The following is a 25,530-nucleotide window of genomic DNA, read 5'->3' on the forward strand; positions in this document are numbered from 1 at the left end:
CAACAAGAGTTCCATTCTCCACTTTTTTTGGCTCTCATCAAAACAAGTCCCCCCTTTTTCTTGAATAATCTTCTCCCAGCATATGTGATACTGCACTCTTCCAATTTTCCTTCTACGCTCAGTAATTCCCTGAGGAGAATTACAGAATAATTATCTTCTAAACCAGTTATTAGAATTTCTCAAGGTGTGGCCCTAGCCCTTCTTCTCTTCTCATTCTATACAAACTCATTCCTGAGTGATCTCATATATATTAATTTATATTCTCACATAAAAGATGTGAATATTCACATTGTAATCCCAGAGCTTCTGAGCTTCAATCCCATATATCCAACTGCCTGTTAAACCATCGACTTGTGGGATGCCTGGGTGCCTCAGTCGGTTAAGCGTCTTGACTTCGGCTCAAGTTGTGATCCCATAGTTGGTGGGTTGGAGCCCCACGTCGGGCTCTGTGCTGACAGCTCAGAACCTGGAGTCTGCTGTGGATTCTGTGTGTCTCTTTCTCTTTCTGCCCTTCCCCTGCTTGTACTCTGCCTCTCAAAAATAAATAAACATTAACAAAAGTTTAAAAATTTAAAAAACACCAACTTGAAATCTCAAAGGCACCTCAGTCTAAGCATTTCCTAAACTGAACTCAGGATGTCTCTCTGGAAGCCTCTCTCCATCATTTACTGTGTCTCTAATTGGAACCACAACCCAATGAATTGCACAAACCCAATCCCTATCTTGACGGTGACTTTCCCTCAACCTCTGCATCAATTCTTGTTATTGTTGGTCCACTACATGGTCATTTAGTTTTCAAACCGGTGCACTTTTGGTTCACTTCTCTCCTCCTTCTTAGTCACAACTCTGGGCCAAGCTACCATACTCTGTCACCTGGAATATTGAAACAGCATCCTCACCCCACCTCCCCACATCTAACTTGCCCCTCTTTCATCTATTTTCTACACTGGACCACTGGTGAGGGGTTTTTTCCCCCAAATGCAGTTATACTTATTAAAAGTTATAATAAGTTATACTTATTTAAAGCCCCCTAAAGACTTCCCATTCCTCGACAACCCTAACCTGACTTTTCTCCCAGCAACTCATCTACTTTGCAGCATTAATTCCAGTTGTACTTTGTGTCTATTGACATCATTAAATAGATGTTATCTGTCCCTAGATCATAAGCTCCATAAGAGGTGGAAAATACTTAGTCATCTGTAACCTCACCTTGTCTCATAGCAGGTATTCAGCAAATATTTGTCGAAAGAATGAATTGATAATGAAACAGAATTTTAACATCTTCCTTTTGATTCTCTTCTTTTGCCTTCTTCATCCCAGTTCTTTCCTTGGCCCTTTTCTCTGAATTCTTTCCCTTGGGCAGCTCATCTATTAGCTTCAATGCTCCCTGCACTTCAGGTAAACTTAACCTTCCTCTCTTCCATGTAAGTCATTTGTCTTTTTGCTTATACCATTCCCTTAATCAGATTTTACCTCCCTATCCTCAAGCATAGGCACATGCAACCACACCACTTTTTTCATCCACCATCCAAAATTACTTTTTTTGGTCATGATTAGTCCCCAACGATATATTCAACATGAACTCTTTTTCTTTCTTTAAAGATATAACTGGCTTTATAATGGGCAGCATCTATCTAGCAGGGAGAGAGATGGTCCCCCACATGAATTCCTTCTTGATTTGCACAAATATATAGATTTTCTTTCTTTGATGAATTCTTGTGTCAGTCTCCTTTGGTGATATTGTCAAAAATCTGCCCTGCACAGTGCCTAATGCTTATTGTCTTTTTTCTCTACCAAAACATAGATTCCTTTAACAAAGAATGGTTGATATATATTTGTTTAATTGGGCTAACTGTTGAGTCCTCTGGCTGATCACAGAAAAATAAGCTACTCGGATAGGTGATAATTTATTTCTGCAGTGTCTTTCATTATTCTCTTGGTAACTTTTTCTAAAACCAGAACCAGTACTGTCAAGCTGTTTTTCTGTAGGCCTAACCAAAATCTTTTATCTTGATGTTAATCTCTTATTTTTATCTCACTGGAAATGAAGAGCAACTTGAAAATGTTGTCTATATAATAATGTTCCCCATGCAGTTGAAGATTTATTAAATCTCCTTTCAGTCTTGTTTAATTTCTTCAGTTTCTTCAAGCTAAATAATCTGTTTTTATCTCTTGATAAGGTTCTCAGAGCATGTCACATGTATATTGTGTGCATGCAACCAGAAATTCCCACTAATTCTGGAAACTTTTCCTTTAATGACAGTCTTAGCCTGTGAGCCTTATTTTATATGAAGTATAGATAGTAAGGCATATGTTTGCCTGCCTGACCTCTTTGAAATTTCCTGATGGGTTAGTCAGTCAGCATGATTAGGGTAATGTGAAAACACAAATTAACTCCAGTTTTCCACAGCTTGAGAACCTAGTCTAGTCTTTGGAATTAGTCTTTAGGATTCCATAGTCCTGTACCAATTATAAAATTTGCTAAGGGGCGCCTGAGTGGCTCAGTCAGTTAAGCCTCCAACATTGGCTCAGGTCATGATCTCACGTTCGTGGGTTGAGCCCCGCGTCAGGCTCTGTGCTGACAGCTAGCTCAGAGCCTGGAGCCTGCTTCTGGTTCTGTCTCCTTCTCTCTCTGCTCCTCTCCCTCTCATGCTCTGTCTCTCTCTGTATCAAAAATAAAATAAAACATTAAAAAAATTTTTTTAATTTGCTGAAAATAATTTAGTCCCCATGGCCTCAATTTAATGTTCTAAAAGTGGCCACTCATTCAATATGTAACTTGATGTAGAATCAATGTATAAGAGAAAAACACATGCATTACTATAAAGAACAGACAATTTTTATAAAATTATTGATGCTAAATACTATGAAGGTACATAAATTAAAAACTGCCCATGAAATGCATTGATTATTTTAGTAAGTGTACTGCTCATGTGAAACACAGACATCCAAGAGCACTGATGATAGTGAATCACTCACCGGAGGCACCAAAAACCAGAGAAGAGCACACCGCTGGGCACTGGGGATAAACAGAGGCTGCGTCCTCCAGTGCCATTCACTACCTACTCAAGGCACCAGAACTTTTCAGGTTTCAATCCTTATCACTCCCTACCCCCTTGTAAGCATGCCAACTACATGTTGTTAAGGAGCTTACATTCAAAAAGATATATATAAAGGACTCCTGAGTGGCTCCTTCAGTTAAGCTTCCTACTTTGCCTTGGGTCATGATCTCTCGGTTCACAAGCGCACAAGCTGCAACAGGCTGTGTGCTGACAGCTCAGAGCCTGGAACCTGCCTCGGAATCTGTGTCTCCCTCTTTCTTTGCCCCTTCCCTGTGCGTGCTCTCTCTCTTTCTCTCAAAAAAATCCCAAGCATTAAAAATAGTAAAAATAATAATAATAATAATAATAATAATAATAATAATAAAATTTAAAAAGAAAAGGTACATAGAATCTCTGGCAGGTTAACTTGAACAAAACAGAGGCTTGACATTTTGAACTTAATCTTAGAATTACTTTGTTAATTAACTTGCTTGTCCATGAGTTTCACATTTCTTCTGATAAAATAAACCTACTTCTCAACAAGAGAGAGTTGTTAGTTTAGGTGTGAATTTCAGAACATCTTCTGGGGTTTTTTTGGGTGGGTTGTTTTTTGTTTTGAGGGATTTTTTTGTTGTTGTTGTTAATCTTTAAGTTGTTATCTTTCTTTCTTAAAATTCTGGACTAGAGGTGCCCCGGCGCTCACCTAGTGAATTAAGGTCATTGTAGAAAGACATCCTACAAGTTCCTGAGATGAAAGCAAAGTCATTGTTACAGAAAGTGAAGGACAAAAGTGATGATTTAGTGACTTATTTAGTGGCCTTTATTAAGGACTTGTTAAGATGGTTGGACAGAACAGAAGTAAATGAGGTGTAGTCATTTGGAACATGCTCAAAAAATTGTCTCTATTAAAGTAGTTTCCAGAGTTAAATTGTGCTTACTTCAGAGTATGCTAATATGATTCATTGGGTGGTGGGAATAATAATTAAGATTTTATGTTGTATGTATTTTATGAAATACATAGTCTATAAGTACAATAGCATGTATAATGGCACGTGAGATATGCACACACATGCACATATAAACACAAACATGCGTTTTTTTTTTAATTTTTAAATATTTTATTTATTTTTGATACAGAGAGAGACAGAGCATGAGAAGGGGAGGGGCAGAGAGAGAAGGAGACACAGAACCAGAAGCAGGCTCCAGGCTCTGAGCAAGCTGTAGCACAGAGCCCGACGTGGGGCTCGAACCCACGAGCGTGAGATCTGACCTGAGCCGAAGTAGGAGGCTTAATCGACTGAGCCACCAGGCGCCCCCACATATGCGTTTTTTAACCAATAAGGTTTTTGTGACCAAATATTTTAAATACTCTGCACAACTCTTCTTATGGACAGAATATGCGGTATCAGTAGTATGAAAGTTATTGAAGTAAGTAGTGAATATAGACATAGTTAAACTTATCTTTATAGAATAAATGATTTAATTCTATTAATATGTTGGAGATATACTTTGGCATCTCTTTGGAATATCTTCTCCAATAATAAATAGTAATTAGCTTTTGTTGTCCATTTTAGTGATATATAAATGTAATTTGCTTATTTTAATTTTTAAGATAGTTTAAATGTTTTTATCTTGCCTTTGTATAGAAAAATGACACTAGTCCCCTTTCAACATTACTTGAAGCTAGAGAGGAACTGAAGTATTTGAAATAAAATGAAAAAATTTATTTAACATCTCAATTTTTAATGAAATAACTTTTTTAAATGCCTCTGGCTGGAAAAGGCTCAGCTTATCCCCAAACTATTACCAATAGAAAATACAAAACTTGAGGCACCTCGGTGGCTCAGACAGTTGGGGGTCCAACTTTGGCTCTGATCATGATCTCACGGTTAGTGGGTTCAAGCCCCACATCAGGGTCTGTGCTGACAGCTCGGAGCCTGGACCCTGCTTTGGATTCTGTGTCTCCCTTTCTCTCTGCTTCTCCCTTGCTCATACTGTCTCTCTCAGACTCTCAAAAACAAATAAACATTTAAAAATTATAAAAAAAAAAAAAAAAGCAAAACTCGAATGCTGACAGGGCACATTAAATGCCACCTTTTGACCAAAATTTGCACCTGTCTATTGGGTCTGATGAATAAAAATGGTCATTAATCTGAGATAAAGGCTCCATAAAAGATGGAGTGAGCACAAGCATTTGCTCCCAGATCAACAAGCAAATTTTTTTCTCTGTAAAATGGTGGAACAGGAGCGATCATTCAATGTCACTTCCAGCAAAGGGGAAAATGTAAAACCCCCTCAGCTTACTGCCTTCAGAGTACTATTTCTACATAGAATAAGAATAGCATTAAGAAAAAAGAATTAGTATTAAGAGAAAAACAATACCTAATACCATTAATATCTATCAAATAATTCAGTTTAATTAGGGGAAAAAAAGCAGAAATGGAACAAGTCATCAAAATCTAGAGGTACCCAGAGGCCGATTATAATACATTTTAGCCTGATTTCCTATAATCCCTCACCAACCTCCAGTCTAACACTGAGCAGTTTCCAATTTTTTAGCCACAAATAGATTGTCTTTTCAACTTTCATTTTATACAATAAAATATGGACCTTTGATTTATCTAATAAAATAAAAGAAAATGTTGTTGTGGTGAGGTTGCATTCAAAGAACTTCATGTGACCTGAATTCTGAGAAGCAGCTGGTTCATTATCCAATGGCAGTGAACCCAGGAATAAATGTGGGGTAATTCTCCTTTTATTGGAAAAGTTCAAAGATACCAAACTCTTGCTTCTTCTCTCATGATTTTGCTTTTCCCTGGAATTTTTATCATAAGATTTAGAGACCACGCATATAAAATAATTTATTCTGTTTTAGAGTAGAACAAAATATAATCCTTCCTTCCCCACATTTCACAAATACTTGTCGTGAGTTGAAATCAGCAAGTTGTAATTCAAGTAAGAAATAAATGTTAACTGATGAATTTGTGCCTACGCCTCCAAAATCAAGTTATAGTAAACTAAGACCGACACCCAGGTAGCAGAAAGGACAAAACATTTTACCATCTGTGAGTATTTGAAAATCCACAGAGAACTCTAACATGTCCTCAAGCCAAGAAAACAAAATGGTGGCCTTATCTGTGAGGTACGTTCATGACAAAGATCCATGTTAGCATTATGCATACTTAGATCGGAAGCATGAGAAGTAATGGCTAATTCAGTTTACCTTTCTATATACTGGGAAAAGACTCCATGCAAATGTTTTTAATAAAAGACATTTTCAGGAAGATGAGGAGGCAGAGTGGACTCAAGTCCCACTGCTGCCCCAAACTGTGCCTATCTGTTGTACAACAGACTGATGCCATTCATTAAGCAAGTGTGAGGAAAGCTTTTTAGAAAAGTTTTTTCCTTCGTGTTTACCACCATACAATTGGAAACAATTATTTTTTGAGGAATGAAATATGTTCATCATAAAATGGAAAATGCGGATCAAATTTTCAGGAGGAGAGAAGTTAAAACCAAAGACAACAGAGGGTGAGATGACAGAAATGAACTCTAGAAGTTTGAAAAAGGACAGGTCCATGTCACTGGAGAGAAAAGAAAATGTCAATCTGAATATTTATAGGCAATTAGATTAGCGGTTGAGTGGGGAAATGTGACACTGAGAAACCGATGCTGTCCACAGTGCTTGAAACTGAAATGGTCTGTGATCTTCTCCGCTCAGTGATGAAATCCTTGATTGAGAAAGTGTGAAATCTTAAATTAAGCAGTCTGGTTTTGCTGCATTTAACTTTAATTGACAGGACATAAACTAACTCCTTAGTAACAATCACATAAAATTGATTTTTAAAAATTTTTTTAATGTTTTATTTATTTTTGATACAGAGAGACAGAGCATGAGAGGGGGAGGGGCAGAGAGAGAAGGAGACACAGAATCTGAAGCAGGCTCCAGGCTCTGAGCTAGCTGTCAGCACAGAGCCTGACGCGGGGCTCGAACCCAGGAATCTGAGATCTGATCTGAGCCGAAGTCAGAGGCTTAACTGACTGAGCCACCCAGGAGCCCTAAAGTTGTTTTTTAAACCCTATTCATTTTTACCTTGGCCTGCTTTCTGGCTACTCAGATTTTATTTTTTTTAATTTTTAAAAAATGTTTATTAGTGAGAGAGAGAGAGAGAGACATACAAAGAGTGAGTTGGGGAGGGGCAGAGAGAGACTGAGACACAGAATCCGAAGCAAGCTCCAGGCTCTGAGCTGTCAGTACAGAGCCCAACTCAGGGCTCGAACCAACAAACTGTGAGATCATGACATGAGCTGAAGTCGGATGCTTAAGCAAAGCATTAAGGTAAAAATTAAAACTGTGTAGTTTCTATGCCATATAAGAATTTTAAAGAATCTTTGGTAGTTTCTCTGGAGTAGCCCTAAATCAGTTCATTTGGCCTCTTCCATAAATAATAGAGTAAGCACAATCAGGCATTAAGTAGATGGGGACACCGTCTTAACCATTTCTCTTGAAAATAATGTATACTTTCTGGAGTTGTGTGGTTAGTTATTAACCATAAGCAGACGGAGAATTATACTGTCTCCCCAGGACACTAATGGAAACAAGTTCCAGAATTTGTCTTTTTGAGTTTTTTCTGCTGAAATGTATTCTAACACAACCTTCAGGGATAAAATTATCCTGACATTTCAGTATAAAACAGCCAATATGCACTACTGGTTTTAAAGTAATTAGGTAAACTCACCTTAATTACTGTATTTAAGTTTTATATTCTCGCAATATGCCATACGACCAAACCACCTAGAATATCAAGGCCGTACGTACACTGAACTAAGGTTGAAATTCATCCCTTCAGCCTTCACTACGAGGATGCTTCCTGTTTTGACCTTAGTCATGTGTGAATGGCTCCCACATGAGGGGGCATGAAGGCTAAAAACAAACAAGGTGCATAGTCCTGATATTTTAAAATTGGGACACATTTTCCCTCCCTATTTCATTTCCTTAAAGAGACAGTGGACCAGATTCTAAGAATACCAATGACCTTTGAGCATGTGTAAATAAGGTTATGTTATCAGTTTTTTTCTGAGATATAAACATTATTACTACTGCAGATATTCTTTTACCTCTAAGACAAATATGTATTTCATTACAATAATCTAATGTCCTTTGAATTAAAAAAAATTCTCCTTAAGTAGCTACATTCTCAATGGAAAAAGGAGAATGAACATCCTTTCTGGTGATTTTAAAGGAAAGTCTATGTTAAAGTTACTTAAAGAACATAACTATTAAAAGGGCAGTTTATATATAGTTAGGCAGTATAACATGCATAGAGTCTCACATTTGATTATCTTCTATGAAATAATTTTTTTGATAGATTTTGGCAAAGGGAACAGTACAAATGGTCCCGAAGACTCTGTAGATACCATAAGACATTATCAGAGTTCCAAGAAACACTTTGAAGAGAAAAAAAGCAGATCTTCATCTTTCATCTCATCCATTGATGATGAACAAAAGCCTCTCTTCTCAGGAATAGTAGACTCTCCTCCAGGAATAGGGAAAGCAGCTGGACTCCATTTTGAAGAAACAGTGCCCACCTCAGGAAGAATTCACATAGCTAAAGGAAGTCACTCTTGCAAAGGTAATCAAGTTTCTCAGGAGTCCGATTGTCTCCCTTTAGCGCTAATTATAATTGACTTTTCTCAAATCAAGAACTGTACTGACACATGTTAATGTAATCCTTTACAACCTCATGAAATGTTTCCAGAGTTCAGATCTCAGATCATCTACGAAGCATTTTGTGCAATTCTGGAACAGAATTGATAGCATGAGAAGTTTTTGTGGCCGTGAGCTTTAACATAATGTCACATAGAACACTGTGGGAAGGTCGATTGTGATTCTAACAGGGAGAAGGGATTAATGAGTATTTTAAGAGAGCTCACAAGTGGATTCTTATATGTATTCTCTGTACCCATTCCTCACCCCCAAGCCAGCCATCCTACAGCATGAAAGGCCAATGCAGTAACGCTACAATAAATGCCAAGAATTATTTCAGTTTATAGGAAATTATGAAGAAAAGGGAAGACATGCCCCTAATAAAGCAGACTCTCTATCCAACTCTTGTAAACACATTCGTTTAACATACGTACCAGAAGGAATACCCAAATATGGGGGGGGCAGGGTTTATAGGAAATATGCATGAGATGGGTAATAATGCTTAATTACTATAAGCAGATTTGGTTCTGAAGGATGGGAAACATAGGAGAACTTGAGATTTGTCACATGGAAGAACAAATAACTTAGCATTACAGGAGCTAGAGCTACAGATGTGGTTAAATCTGACCTTTAAGTGGGTGCAAGAACAGGTGTTTGGGTTCCAGCCTGGCTTCCTTTATTTTTTGCTTTGTTCACTTGCCCCCTTTATGTCTTTGAATAAGTGACTTGACGGACCCCACTAAGGCTCAGCTTGCTCCTATTGTTTTTTTAAGTTTATGTATTTATTTTGAAAGAGAGAGCAAGTGAGCAAGGCAGGGGCAGAGAGAGAGAGAGAGAGAGGGAGAGGGAGAGAAGGAATCCCGAGCAGGCTCCACACAGTCAGTGCAGAGCCAGACGTGGGGCTTGAACTCATGAACCTTGAGATCATGACCTGAGCCAAAACTGAGAGTCAGACGCTTAATTGGCTGAGCCCCCTACGTGCCCCAGCTTGCTCATCTTTCAAATACAACATTTTCTAACCAACAATAGTTGATCATAACTTTTGAAAAAAAGAGCATGCATAAATTACTTTCTCTGAAATAAAATACCTAACTCAGTGTAGTATTGTCTCACAGATTTTATTTTCTAACCTTTTAATTATTGAATGTTTATATAAAACACTTATACAAATGGATATATAAAAATGTAGAAATAAAGACTGCGTAGCAAAAAACAAATTGAAAGCATGTAACAGAAATAAAGAAAAAATAGGATGTTCCTGGCCCTGGCAGGATAGCAAAATTATGGCACCAGGAAAGTAAATATTACCTGTTATTGTCACCATTATTTGAAGTGACTATAACTAGCAACAATAGTTTAATTGAATTGAGGATGTTTAGGTTTTACATTTTCCCTGAGTTACTTTCCCTATCGTTTAACAAATCAGCTTTTGCCATGACCCCATGTTGAAGTAAGCTAAGAATATATGCAAATGTCTTCTGGACAATTTAAATCTTGATGAAGTGAATGAAAATAGTACCTCATTTATCACAACGGAAGAATGGAATATTAGATGTGATTACCAAATGTCCCATTTTAGTTATTTATGAAATCGGATTCTGGGAAGTACTAAAAATAGGAAAAGGTTGTATCATGGAATTCAAAAGTTCTGCAGAGCTCACTGAACCATCATCTCTGTACTTCTCCAAAAGTCAGCATTATGTGGACTTGATTGTTTAAAAAGCACTTTTCATTGTTTTCTTCTTGAGTTGTAGAGTCTCAAGTGGCAAGTCATCAAAGATGTATTTTTGGGACTTTATTTGACTTTATAATGACTCTCGCTGACAGTGAATTCTCATGCCCTTCATCTTGTATTTTTCTTGTCCACTTCTTCCAATTACTTTTAATTAGCTATTCTACAGGCAAAATAAAGTATTCTAAAAAAAATAATCTTAATATCTACAGATTTTTAATTTTCAAAAATGTACAATTCAATCCCTCTTCAAATAATAAATCATTGCCTTGAATGGAAATGCATAGCTAAATATTCATGCCAATTGAATAAAATAATTGATGTCCTTAAGCATTTGACACATGGTTAGCCAGGTTAATTAATATGATCAACCAATGGAGAATTCTAAAACTTCATTCACTGCAAGTTTTATCCCCTAATGATTTTTTAAGGTGAAGCATTATGGAATGTATGAGAATTTGAACACTCTGTAGGGGTGTAGCTGTAACTGCTACAGTGTGAACTACGAAATCCCCACAAATTTTAGTTTCATCACCAATAGAAAGTTCCGTTTACTCACATTCCTGGCACTTACCATGCCAAATCCAACAGAAGAGCACCTTTTGACAAAACTAAAAAAAATAGCAGATTAAGTGGCCTCTGACCTTACTTAGATTGAGGCCAAAAGTTAACTCTAGAAATATTGTGTACCCACAGCAGAGCGAAAGTTTACTTTCTGTTTCCAGAAATGTATCCTGCAACTATAGCAACATTTTCCAAGGCAACCAAGTACAGATTCCTTCTGAGCTATATTTAGAAAGTGTCTACAAGGATGTTCATTTTGATTAAGACCACTAACCAGGATTTCCTCTTTTGGATTTTTTTTCTGTTACTGTTAAAACAAGCTAATCATGCATGTCCAGATTTTAATAAAAAAGTAAATTACAATTAAGGAAGCTTCTATGTGATAGCCTACACTTAATTCATTTTTGCTGAGAAGAGAAACAGTTTTTTTTTCTTGAGCAGTAAAGAAAAACATATAATCATACACGATTTATTGCATGTGATTCACGATTGTTATTTGAAACTCAATTTATTATACATGCTTTGAGAATGAAAGAGCTGTTAAACAGGCAGAAATTTTATATGCTTTCTTGGCACAAAACTTCTGCATATACTATGAAACTTCCATCTTATCCATTCTTACTGTCTTCTGTAAAGATTCCTAAGGTAGCCGGCTAGCAGGTAGCTAGCATCACCAAACCATTATTCGTGTGCTCTAAATGTTTGACATTGCTACTCCAAAATTGAAAACCTGCTGTACTAAAACATTATATTACTGTTTTTCATTTTAAATAGACTCACAAGTCTGTGAATAATGAATCATACTTTTCAGTGAAAATCTGCTGACAGATTATCCAAAACTTCAGCACTGTCATTTTTCTGTTTCTTTTTATTTTGTTGTGTTTGGTAAAATATCAAAAGAAATTATATACTGTCCCTTTAAAGGACAAAACAAAACACCAAAGATCTCATAGGCTAAGGAAGCCTAGATCACAAAGAACCATTCTGGAATTCATAACAAGGTCTATGAGATCTGTTAGCCATTTCAACAGAACAAAGAACCCCGACCTTCTATTTTTCTAATGTTGTCTTTGAAATGCTGATTCCTGGGCTCCTGGGTGCCTCAGTTGCTTAAGTGGCCAACCCTCATTCAGATCGTGATCTCACAGTTTATGGGTTCGACCCCTGCATGGGGCTCTGTACTGACAGTCAGAGCCTGGAGCCTGCTTCCGGATTCTGTCTCCCTCTCTCTCTGCCTCTCTCCCACTCCTGCTTTGTCTGTCTTTCTCAAAATAAAATAAACATTAAAAACTTTTTTGAAGCTGCTGATTCCTTTGATACAGCTTCACCCAAATGAGGCAGCAATTTTAGTCACCTCATTAGAGAAATATCTGTGTATTCAATGACAAAGAGATAATGATAGAAAAAAATCATGAAGAAAGAATACAGAGATTTTATCTGCTCCTTGAAGAGAGGGGATGCTTGTAAGCTATCTGACTGTACTTTTGGAGACGTTTCAGGAAAGGGCCCACAAGAAGCCCTGCAAATCCTGTTTCCTATTTCTAGAATCATACCTAATCTTCCCAAATCGGTTACTTTCTACCCAATTTTTTTTAAATAGCTGAGGATATAAATTCCTTAACTTTACATAACTTTTGTCAGTGTTTAATCATAGCTAGTGTCCAAAAAAAAAAGAAAAAAGAAAAAGAAAAAAAAATGTTTTTCTATCAAACCAAAATCACTTTCTGTAATTAAAATCTATTTCCATGTGAAAATGAAGACCAGTTTTAAACACTCTTTTCCTCCTACCAGCCCTCCCAGGGAGAAGATGTCACTTCTTCTTTATCCCTGAAATAAACACCCAGCTCCACTAGTAATTTTTCATGAGTTTTATTTTCCAACCCTTTAATCATTTTATATGAACATATAAAATGTAGAGGGTAAGAAACCAGAGCAAAAGTCATCAAAGTGTATGATATAAATGAGAGGAAAAGTAAGATATTACATTTGTCCTCAGATATTGATAACTAATAAGTACAGATTGTTAGAGAAGCTGTAAATTAAAAGATTAATTAATAGATGAATCTCTGTATGAAAGACGATCAGAACCTTGCTACCAAATTCTTCAAGTGAGGGGCCTTTCTTTGTTCCCTTTAATTCCCCCTCAGAACCTTGCTACCAAATTCTTCAAGTGAGGGGCCTTTCTTTGTTCCCTTTAATTCCCCCACATAAAGCAGAGTGTCTGGCACATAACAGATACTGAGAACACTTGAAAAGTGGATTTGAACAGATAAGCAGTATGTTTCAGGTATAGAAACATAAAATATTCTAAATGAAAGCCACAAGAAAGCATATTGGACATTAATGTGACTATAGTAAAGGACAGTTCAGAAGCAGCTACAAGGGAAAAAAAAACAAAACGGGGGACTACAGGGGATTTAACACGGTCGCCATCTTTGAAGGCTCTACCTTGAGTTGAGTTGGCCCAAGGGAATCGCCTGAGATCAGCACTTTTCCATGGCTTTCTCCTTGGGCGCCCTCTGAATCAAGCAGTACACTCACATCCTGGGAGAATGGCCCTCAAATCTTAAACGCAAGGCAAAGCAGTTCAGGCACATATACCTCACAGGTATCACAGGTTCAGTTCCAGACAACTACAAAACAGTGAATATCACAATGGGTCAAATGAATTTTCTTGTTTCTTTGTTCACATTATACTGTAGTCTACTTAATGTGCAATGACCTTATGTCTAAAAAAAACAGTGTACAATCCCTTAATTAAAAAATACTGTGTTGCGGGGGCACCTGCGTGGCTCAGTCGGTTAAGCTTCGACTCTTGATCTCAGCTCAGGTCTTCATCTCAGAGTCGTGAATGCAAACCCCATATGGGACTCTGCCCTGGGCATGAAGCCTACTTTTGAAAAAAAAATGCTGTATTGCTAAAAAATGCTGAACATTATCTGAGCTTTCAGCAAGCTTACAGGTCACCATAATAAGTATAATACTGAAAAAGTTTAAAATATTGCAAAAATTACCCAAATGTGACACAGAGACAGGAAATGAGCTAATGCTGTTGGGAAAACGATGCTCATAGACTTGCTCATCACAGAGTTGCTACAACCCTTTGATTTTATAAAAACCGGGATCTATAAGGTACGTCAAAGCAAAACGCACTAAAATGAGGTATGCCTAGACAAGCAAAATACGCTGTTTCTCTCCAAGTACAAGAGAGCAAAATCAGAGACAAAGTCATATTCAAAATCCATGAACTTCCGTATGTTTTCGTTCACACGGAAATGGACCAAGGAGGTGGCGGGGCGGGGGTGGGGGTTGAGGGCCGGGCTCAGCTACCAATTGGTTGTGGTCCCTGGACAGGCCCTTGCATCGCTCTCCTTCTCCATCTCTCAGCTTTTACTCTGAGGTCCTTTCTCGCTTATCTTGTAGATGTCTCTGTATTCCTGATGCAAAGAGGCACCCAAAGAAGTTGACATCCATCTTGCTATTTCCTACAGATACCGCTGACACAAGGAGCTGGGAACAAGAAAATGCGCAGACTCAGGCTGATGATTCTAGCCCCTCAGCACTGCAGCGAGCTGCCTGGGGCATCTCCGAAACCGAAAGTGACCTCACGTACGGGGAAGTGGAGCAAAGATTAGATTTGCTTCAAGAACAACTTAACAGGTATAAATAATGGCAAGGCAAAGAGAGAGCATCACCCAAACCCTTAGTTGGTTGGGTTTAGCTTTTCTCCTTGTAAATATCAAACTCCTACTACCATAATCTTTTATTTTCTGTATATGCTTACTTATTTAAAATAAGACTAGAAGTTGACAGAATTATTAATCCCTGTTGCAAGGAACATTTATTTAGAACACTTCATGCTTCTGGCAACAGAAATCCTATTTTTTCTTTACTTGTCATAAAATTAGTATATCACCCACACCAGCTGCTGAAGAAAAATCCTTTTTTCCCCTCAAAATAATTCATATTTAGCTTGTTTACTAACACCCTCTTTTAATCCTGCTTTTACACTTTTGGTTGTTTCTGGTAACTTAGTTATGTGTTATGGCATTTTTTAAAAAGTATAGACAAAATTATTTAAACATTTAGTTATTCAGTCAACTTGTGAAAAATGTGATTAAATTAAAAACACCACAGAGTTAAAGCCCAGATAGTTTCCATTTTCCCTCCTTCTTTGATTTATACCCTTTTGAGATGGGGGATAAATTTTGGTTTTTAGGAGAATGGAATTCCTTAACCAAAATCTGTGTGGATTTCTTAAAACCAAACTGGCCAATAAGACTCAGGGGGAAAAAAATACATGATTGAGTATGACAACGCTGCTTTAGTTGTGTTTCATGTGGGAATTGACCTTGATTCAAAGGTAGCCTCTGGAGACACCACTAGGCAAGGGGCAGTGGTCATAGACAGAAGGCTTCATGGATTAAACTAAAATGCTCAAATCACACAATTTACTAAATCAATGTAGAACATACAATGAGAGATGAGGAAAGCTAAATGGGATCATTACCACCTGTCTAATAAGTGCAGACATAGTAAAAGGAGCACGCTACCCAAATCCTGATTTATGAAATGTTCGTATATGCTGCATCGTCCTTCCCTGATAATGTGGTGACAAGGATGAGAGATGAGGTTTGCACAATGCATCCAAAGACAAAAACAAACAAACAAACAAATCTGTCTATCCCAATAACACACACTTGCTCTATCACGGATATGGAAGTCTAGGTACGCTGGCCACAGACATGGCTTTCCCGTTAGTCTGCTGAACAGCCCTCTGTTTTATTTGCTTTCTGTAGGTAAAGCACATATGGAGTCAGAATGAGACTATGCTGTGTGTCACCACTGGATGGCCAAACTTGGAGGTGACAGTTGCCTGTCCCAAGTTTACCTGAGAATAATTTGTTCTATCTGTCTCTATAAGGCACACACTGGTTTTTCCATCCTATCTCTGTTCTGTTTTGGCAGGTCTTACAGGTTACCTAACATGCTGTCTGTATTTAATACATCGTATGAATTCTCTCCATGTTTAGCAACCACTTACTCATTATCTATACTTAACACGTCCTAGGAGTTTTGCCTATACCACCTACACTACTGGTTTACTAACTACTCGCTTAATGTTTCCTATGTGCTTTATCTTTTATATCTATTTTTTATTGTTTTTTAAGGTTTATGCCAGAAATGAATAGTGATAAACAATATAGTAAGCACATTAAAATGCATGTACACACACATACATTGCCATGAAAAATTAATTAAGAATTAAAACAAATAGAATTAGAAAATCTACAGATTTGTAGATTAAAATAAACTTGTTCATTTCAAAGAAGAGTATAAACATATTGCATAAGCTAAATATTTATTTTGTATTTTGTCTTTTCACAGATTTTAACTGAATTTAAAACCTCCTGATGCTAAGGTCCATACGCCATTCCCAAGTGCCAAAATGCAAGTCTTATAAACTTGAAATATATCTGAGAACATTTAAACAACTTATCATTTACATAGAGTCAGCCATCCCGAATTTAAGGATAAGAACTTGCCATGCTAATATTTACTATTGGTCAAAGAAGCATATTTAGTGGCTTAATTAAAACATTTTCTTTTTCAGTCTTCCTGCCATTTATACCAAGTCACATTGATCCTTTAGCCACAATGTATACAAAACTATATACCGTACACACTTAAGACTTGAAATGTGTCATCTCTGAACTTGAAATCTTTGATTCCTGTGACTTAGGAATAAATAATTGCCCATGTCTTTACTGCCAGGACATATAGTGTTTCCAGTTTGTTGAAGGGATATAAAAGTGAGTGAATGAATGGATGAATTGACAGGACAGCAGTGATTTCTTGAGCAAAATACTCACAGTTAGCCTTAATTAAGGTCGTAGCTCTGCTACTTAGCTACGTCCAGGGTTTATGGTTCTCTAGCCCCAGTTTCTACCTTTGACTCATACTGTGAGTACATAGACTTACAATGGTGTTTGAAGACTAAGATATGACATGTGGAAACTATGTACACAGACACTGGGAAGGGTTCTACTAGCAACTAGGTAGAATCTGAGGAACAATGAACTTTACTTCTATTATTGGTGTTTCTCTAAGTGTCTTCTCCTACTTTGCATGGACTTCCTTCATGGACTTCCTTTAGTTCTTTCTTCAGGATTAAAATTAAGATTTTAGGGGGCACCTGGGTGGCTCAGTCAGTTGAACGGCCGACTTCAGCTCAGGTCATGATCTCGCAGTTCATGGGCTCAAGCCTTGAGTTGGGCTCTGTGCTGACAGCTTGCTCAGAACCTGGAGCCTGTCTTCGGATTCTGTGTCTCCTTCTCTCTCTGCCCCTACCCCATTCATGCTCTGTTTCTCTCGGTCTCTCAATAATAAACAAATGTAAAAAAAAATTTTTTTTAAGTTAACATTTTAGGATTCCTTTGTTGCCTTTTCAGGAGTACCAAAGTTCAAACTTGGACTTCGCAGAGTGAGAATCCTGGGACATTTTCTGGAGTCAGATCTGCCCTATTTAGCTGCAGCATCCTGTTCAAATGTGGAACTGTGAATCATAACCCCATTTGTCTCATTCAAATACTCATATTAAGTAAGCTATGCAATAAGAACAGATATAAATGGTCTGTCTTGAATCAACTTTGCTGCTGCTGCTTTACTGCTTTAATGATCATTAAGCTATATGTAGGGTTAAAGGTTTACACAAGAAGGGTTCTTACAAATTTATATATTATGTCTACAGATATACATATTTAGGGCACTTGACCCTAAAACAGGGCTTCTCAGACATTAATGTGGATTAGGATCACCTGGGGATCTTGTTAAAATGCAGATTCTAAGTCCTGTAGGTCTAGAATTCCATTCTAACAAGCTCCCAGCTTTGACCACACTACAGGTAGGGAGGCTCTGGAGCATGTAAAAGCTTTGAATAATGATTTCATGTTTTACTGATCATTCAGAGCAATTTACATGTAGGCCTTTAGTGTGGCATAGAACATGTGCTTCACCTAGTGTTACACTTACTGATGCACTTCCTTCTTTTTTCCTTCCTAGGTGATCAACTCCTCTCAGAACCTTAGGTCAGATCCTACATACATTATCATCATGTTCTCCCCTCACCTTCCTGCCCAACACAGTGCCTGGTATATTGAGGATCTTTAAATAAGTGAATGAATGCATTTACTTTACACAGCGGAATAGTTATGTTGATATGGGAGAAGAAAAAAATACTTTCCCCTCTACCTTTTGGAGTTCTTGGTTGAGACCCCTGTAATAAAAGACAGATTAACAAGACAAACAAATAAGTTTATGTAACACATTCCCATCATATATACATGGGAGATATACAGAGGAAAATGAGTAACTCCTCAAGGTTGCTTAGAATTCAGGATTAAACACCATCTTGATAAGGGAAAGGGGAGGGAGATGTAGGTCTCGTAGAGGGGAGTAATTGAGTTTTAGGAAAGACAAAGGGATACTTAGAAGAAGAGGTAGAAGATATGATAACTTGTGACAAGGTTTGTCTGAGTGTGATGTCAACTTCCAGCCTTCTCTCTTGTGACAAGAGCCAATCTTCTCTTGCTGATGAAATATCAGGGGAGGGAATTTATCACAACTGAGTTCCTTTTGGAGGATCTGCTTTCAGGGAGATGAGGGGACTTCAGAGAAAGCCTCTCTCTGCGTTTGCTGTTTCTCATATGCCTACAACTCAAATTATCGATATACCAAAGTGGCATATTTCAGTACCCTTCATTGACCAAAAAAAAAAAGGTGGGGGTTAAAACTGGGTTATAGACTGTGTGGTTTATAAGCCACAGAGATTTATTTCTCATAATATGGAGGCTGGGAAGTCCAAGATCAAAGTACCAGCATCTGGTGAGGCTGGTCTTCTCAGGGTGTATCTTATGGTAAAAGATAGAAGGACAGAAGCTCTCTGGGGTCTCCTTTATAAGGACACTAATCCCACCTATGAAGCTCCATCTTCGTGACCTAATCACCTCCCAAATACCCTACCTCCTAATACCATCACTTGGGGGGTTAAGATTTCAACGTATGAGTTTTGGACATATAAATTTTTGAGCCATTGCACTGAACTACCCAAAATATCAGGTAACCAGTTAATAAAACAAAACTATTCAAAATTACTGCAGGAAGAGAGACTGCTGGCTTGACAGAGTCTAAGTGGTATCTCTGAAGGGGAAGTTAGAAGCAGGATATTTATAGGCCTTTGGAATCTGGGCCCTTAAAGGTTGGGAACTAATTGGCATGGGGCAAAGTTTATGCTGTTATAGTTCACGACTGAGGGACACAATAAGGTAAAGCTCTTCAAGAAAATGTGAATAAGTAAAATCTGCTTGATAAGCAAGTTATTTGTTCAGATGAGCAGACTGTTATCTCTAGTGAGTTGATCTATAGAAATTTCCTGAAGAAGTGAAGTTATTTATTTATATTTAGTCTTATTTTTTCTAGGTAAGGTTTTCCCAGAGCAAACAACCGACTCCCTGGGACTGAACTGGTCTGCGTGGTCTCAGTTCTCTCCCTACACCTGCTACTCTGCCTGCACAGAGAGCTCTTACATGCACGAGTCCCATTTCCAGTATCCCGTCACCGTTACTGAAGCCCCACCTTCCAACAGATTTCTCCCTCATGAAGACTGTTCAGATAGAATGACTTTGAGATCCCATTTCTCAGAGACCACTGCTGTTTGATAAAGGATTCTTAGGACTCAGAAACATTATCATGATTTTTTATTCTCTATTGCATTTTGAATCCCATTTGTTAAAGTTTTTATTCCATCCCCCACCTCCAAGTCCATTCATAGTCAATGTAATAAATACTGTGTAAACTACTCACGAAATGTTAAAGGCTATTATTGATAGGATACACCTGTACAGAAATATTTATGATGAAGTCTGAATGTAGAATTTTCTTTGGGGGTGCAGAGGAGGGAGAAATGAATTCCGAATGAGTCAAATAAAGAAGGAGTTTTGGGTGCAGATAAAATTTGAACTGGACCTTGAGAAATGAAAGGGAAAATTAATGTTCGACAACAAAATAATAAGTCTGCTCCAGTTAGTTGGCACCATAGAGAAATAGATCAGACCCACAGGTAACAAGTAGATAAATAAACTGGTCGATAACTCATTTTTTTCTCTTTTCAGTGTGTGGTTTTGACATTTGTGAGGCACAATCATGTATAATTTATGGCTATTGGTTTGGAACACAGGAAACTATATGGCTAAGTATACCAAGCATAGAAAACCTGTAAGAATGATGTTATTATGATTCGCAGAAGGAAGATCTGTAGCCGCAGGATTAAGAAATAAAAGGGGAAAAAAATGACCTTTCCTTAAACCAAAGGCTAAGGTCTCTCCACTTCAAATGTCACAAATGCAGCATGTCTATAATTGGGCAAAATTAGTTCTATGATTTTAAAATTTTGGTAAGATTTACCTTCTCTCTGCATCTTTCATTCAGAGACAAAATAGCACAAATAAGAGTTAAAGTTTTCTAAAGAAGCATGCAGTCCAAATTTTCTGTTTTTATGCCCACAAACTTTCCTTTTTTAAAGTGCTGTTAACACATGCAAAAAAAGGAAATTAGTCCTATTGTATTTTGCTATTTTCCTTTGAATTTTAATTTAAAATGAGGATGAAATTAACAGGCCAGTTGGATCCTTGTGAGCTTTGGGGAAATAAAACATCACACTGGCATCTTGCAATCCAGATGGGTCATAGAAGCAAGTGACCTTGTACATTTGGTCTGTTTCTTAAATGCCGAAGGCCTGGATTTGTAGACAGGAAAGGAATTTACCATCTAACAGCATTTAACAATAAAGAATATAAAGGGGGTGCCTAGAGGCTCGGTTGGTTAAGTGTCGGACTTTGGCTCAGGTCATGATCTTATGTGACTTCAGCTCAGGTCATTATCTCACAGTCCTTGAGTTCAAGCCCCGCATCAGTCTCTGTGCTGACAGCTTGAAGCCTGGAGCCTGCTTTGCATTCTGTGTCGCCCTCTGTCTCTGTTCCTCCCTCACTCACACTTCTCTCTCTCTCTCAAAAATAAACTAAAAATTTTTTAAAAAGATACAATGAATAACATGCAATACTGTGAGTAGGAGAGAAGCAAAATAAAGGTAAACTTGAAACACATACGAGATTACTGACTGTTGCAGCTATGAAAGAAATGTGCTGCCAAATCCATATTTAAAGAATAAACAAAATGTTCTCAAGAAACTGAGCAAAGCCTGATTAAAAAGCAAAGAAAATTATCATTAAAAATAGATTCTCAGTGTGTTTTACATTTGAAATCAATAAAGGTTGGTAAAAATGTAGTCTCTTTCAATTCAGCTGCTTTTCCATGAAGATCTTATTAAAGAAACAAGAAAGCCATGGTATTTATCAGAATCTCTAGTGGAACACAGAGAGTGAGCATCAGCCTGGAGAGAATCTCCGTGCTCCCTCTCCTGTCCTTCTTGTTTAAAGCAGGGCCATTATTCTGTTTGTTCGTGGTGCTGAAATTTTCTCAAACGCTTGGCAATCCTGGACTCTTTTAGGACTGTCTTCCCCATTTGTGTCTGTCCTGCAGACTTGAATCCCAAATGACCGCTGACATCCAGACCATCTTACAGTTGCTGCAGAAACAAACCACTGTGGTTCCCCCCGCCTACAGCATGGTGACTGCCGGAGCCGAGTATCAGAGACCCGTCATCCGCCTGATGAGAACCAGCCATCCAGCAGCATCCATCAAGACCGACCGAAGCTTCAGTCCTTCCTCGCAGGTAAGTACAGATGCTGTACAAACAAGAGCATCTCTCTAGGTGTGTTTCTGGGGAGCACCTGAGTCAGAACCGTCTGGGGTGCTGTGGGAAATTAAGGGTCTCGTCCAGCTCTGTTTCTATTTCATTAAATTTCTGGGAATAGCCCCTAGAACCTGAACTTAAATCAGCTCCCCACTAATTCTTATGTTCAAGTTTGGGAACAGTGGACCACAAAGGATGATTTTAAAATGGTAGCAATTTTTTTTTCTTAAGTAAAAGTTCTTTATGAGAATCAGTCTGCTCGAGTTTATAGATGGTAGAGCTTTGTAAGCTGTAGCCCTGGGTCCAAAAAGCACTTCAAAGATTGGTCTGTAATTTACTGTGGTGATAAATGGGCACTTTGGGGCAGGGTCCCAGAAGGAAGGAAGGGAAGGAGAAAGAGCTGTCCACAGAGGATCTGAGGTTCCAGTGAGATCAGACTAGGAATCTCATTTGTGCCCCGCCCATCACCAGAGATCTCTAAACTTCCCTCATCTCCATGATAGAAAGAGGAGTAATGTTAAAGTGTCCTTTATCTTGCCTTTGAAGACTCTATGGTCTTTTTTTAATAAAAATCTTTTAATAAAATAAAAAATATTTATTTATTTTAAGAGTGAGAGAGAGAGAAGGGCAGGGAGAGAGAGAGAGAGAGAGAGAGAATCCCAAGCAGGCTCCCCACTGTCAGCACAGACCCCCACTCAGGGTGTGACCTCACAAACTGTGAGATCATGACCAGAGTTGACATCAAGAGTTGGATGGTTAACCGACTGAGCCATCCAGACGCCTCTGAAGACCTCTAAGGACTTTGATTTATATTAATATGAAAGGTCTAACTCCTTTGGAATTCTGCTTAGGAAATTATGTTTATTTACTTAAGCCCAATAGCCAAATTGACCATAAGGAAGTGGACCCAAGAGCAGATTTACAGAACAGTCTTGTATAATTTTTTTAGAAATTTGGAAATTTAGTGCAAAGTGTTACTGGAAATGAAATGTTAATAACAGGGAGAAATGTGCAGAAGGGAAATAATGAAATCTTTCTGAAATATGAAAGTAGAAATTTATTTATCCCTAGCTAGTATTGAATGTCTCAGATATTATCAACCCATGCACTTTGTTCTCTGTTTTAGGTGGATTTAGGTAATATTTTCTGACCAAGCATAGGTGATTTTTCCTTCATTTTTGTTTGTTTGTTTTGTTTTGCTTTTCACTCCTCCCTACTCTGTCTACTCACCAAATGACCTGTATTTCAGATCCTAGCTTTGTCTTGAATTTTGAATTAAAACTATCTGGATGAAACTCCATGTTAAATTGTATATGTGTGTGTGTGTGTGTGTGTGTGTGTATCTATCTGTATGAATCTGATCTGGTTCCAGTGCAAAATTAAAGTTCTTAGAATGGTTGTTTAGGATAAAGTAATGCCCAACCTTCAATACCTTAATCCATCTTTAGGAGGGAAAGTTTGGTTAATACTGTAATGCCCAAGTCACAATATCCCCAATGACCAGAGACCACCAGGGAGACCAAGGCACGCATGCAAAGGCAAAGGGCTTTATTACAGGTTCAAACTCGGACTCACAGACTTTTCCAACACAGTGGATCTGTACTGTGAGCCCCGAGCAAGGGCTGAGTAGGGTTTTTATGGGGTTTGGGAAGGGGGAGTTACAAGAAATTGTGACATAGGTACAGTGACCCAATCATAATGGTACAACAGTATTGGCAGCAACTTTAACCATACACATTGTTCAGAGCGTTCATTACTTTTGGCGGGACCCAATTACAACATTTAGAGTATCTTTGAAATTAACCAATTACAGAGCGAGTTCAGGGTCTTATTCAGTGATTATTAGGTTAACTTTAACATTAGGTAACAGGGTCCGATCTAAAGTTTCCATCTGCAGGCCTCACCCTTAGGAATGTGGAGAGTGGTAGCTGGCCTTCCCTGATTGGATACGGAAAGGTGGTCCCTCCTGCCTCGGGTAATGTGTAACCGTAACCGCCTAATAGTTCCAGAGAAACTGAACCTTAGACCTTCTAGTTTAGAGGGGGATCTTGAGGCCTGTCAAGGAGTCTGTTAGGTTCAGACCTATGTCCTTACAAATACCACTAATCAAATATAAATTAATGGAGAAATAAAATGTATTTAGATTTCATGAGTGTAATTTTAGAAATCTGTCCAAATGAATTATAAAAACATGTTTTTTTGTTTTTCTCTCAGTGTCCTGAATTTCTAGACCTTGAAAAATCTAAACTTAAATCCAAAGAATCCCTCTCAAGTGGGGTGCATCTGAACACAGCTTCTGAAGACAACTTGACTTCACTTTTAAAACAAGACAGTGATCTCTCTTTAGAGCTTCACCCGCGGCAAAGAAAAACTTACCTTCATCCAATTAGGCATCCTTCTTTGACAGATTCACCCCTAAGCACTGTAGGAATCTTGGGTCTTCATAGGCATGTCTCTGATCCTGGTCTTCCGGGAAAATAATCATTTTGTACTATTTACTCCACATACAATGTAAGTGCTTTTAATGGCTGTTTTCCTTTTTTTGTATTTAAATCCTCTCTACTTGACTCAGGGGCTCACAAGGTACCATTATATGCAAAAGTACTGTATATTTTCCTAAATTGAAGCTTGTAAGGTAAAATTGAGCAATTAGGATGTAAATATACATATGAACTCTTTTGTTCCAAATGTTAAAACTGCCAGCATCTCAAGGCATCTTGTTTTATTTTTATTTTTTTTTTTTAAATCATGTGCATGTTAGGAAACTCCAATTTCTCTTGCATGGAGACTCCTACTTACTACTTTTACTAAACCAGTATTTTGTTATGAAAATGCCTTCCAAGCAAGTGGGAAACCAAGGGATAATCAATGGAAGCAAATCAGATGATCTTAAACTCATGGAAGTTCCAGGGGTAGAAAGGGAACTTGAGCCACTCTGAGAACAGATACCCTTCAGCTCTGAGAGGTTTATAGTTAATTACATTCATTTCACCACATGGGGAAAAAGTAGTTTTAGAGTTCTAAATCTTCGACCAAGTTGGGTGTCATCTCCAAATACATGAATATAGGTCAGCTTTAATGAGGACAAAAAGGACTTTCTACTTAAAATTCTGTCTCTTAACTGCATTTACAAACTACCTAAAATATTTCTCACTGGCACATTTACTTGAATATTTAGAAACAAATAGAAACAGTTTGTTTTGTTATTTTTATTTTTATTTATTTTTTTATTTTTTTTTTGAGGAGAGGGGAAGGGAGTCTTCTCAAGAATTGCCAAGGTGTGACAGAAAAGGATATCCACAGATTTCCTGATTCATATATTAGGGCAATCCTGAATTGGATCAAAGAGTGGACACATACAGTTCTTTTTAAAAAATATGCAACCCAGTGGATTTGCATGACAAAACTAGCTCCCATTTAAGCATATGTTGTTCCATAGTTTTTTATTTAATTCCAGCCGCGGAAAAACAATATGCTTGTACCTGCCTGTAAAGAAAATGAACACACCAGCAGTAAAATTCTGTTTTGTTCAGTGACTCAAACACATTTGCTAATCAAAGATTAAATAAAAATGTATTCTATATGGATTGGGCTAAATATATTTGGACCCCAGAATATCAGAACATACAATGAATTATATTTTAATATCTTCAACTCTTAGACTTTTTTGGAGGGG

The 25,530-nt window shown here is 37.7% G+C and overlaps 1 protein-coding gene across 1 annotated transcript in view; it reads left to right on the forward strand.

Annotated features, from left to right (window-relative positions):
* KCNH7 (potassium voltage-gated channel subfamily H member 7) overlaps positions 1-24,364 on the forward strand; it is a 485,946-nt gene extending 461,582 nt beyond the window's left edge. Inside the window, exons 13-16 of the mRNA XM_029932996.1 lie at positions 8,423-8,674; positions 14,536-14,704; positions 21,641-21,833; positions 24,069-24,364. Coding sequence (XP_029788856.1) covers positions 8,423-8,674; positions 14,536-14,704; positions 21,641-21,833; positions 24,069-24,335 — 881 coding nt within the window. The 3' untranslated portion in view covers positions 24,336-24,364. The remainder of the gene's footprint in view (positions 1-8,422; positions 8,675-14,535; positions 14,705-21,640; positions 21,834-24,068) is intronic.
* The last annotated feature ends 1,166 nt before the right edge of the window (positions 24,365-25,530 follow it).

The sequence above is a fragment of the Suricata suricatta genome, chromosome 3, assembly GCF_006229205.1.
Source record: "Suricata suricatta isolate VVHF042 chromosome 3, meerkat_22Aug2017_6uvM2_HiC, whole genome shotgun sequence".
In the NCBI taxonomy this organism is placed as follows: Eukaryota; Metazoa; Chordata; class Mammalia; order Carnivora; family Herpestidae; genus Suricata; species Suricata suricatta.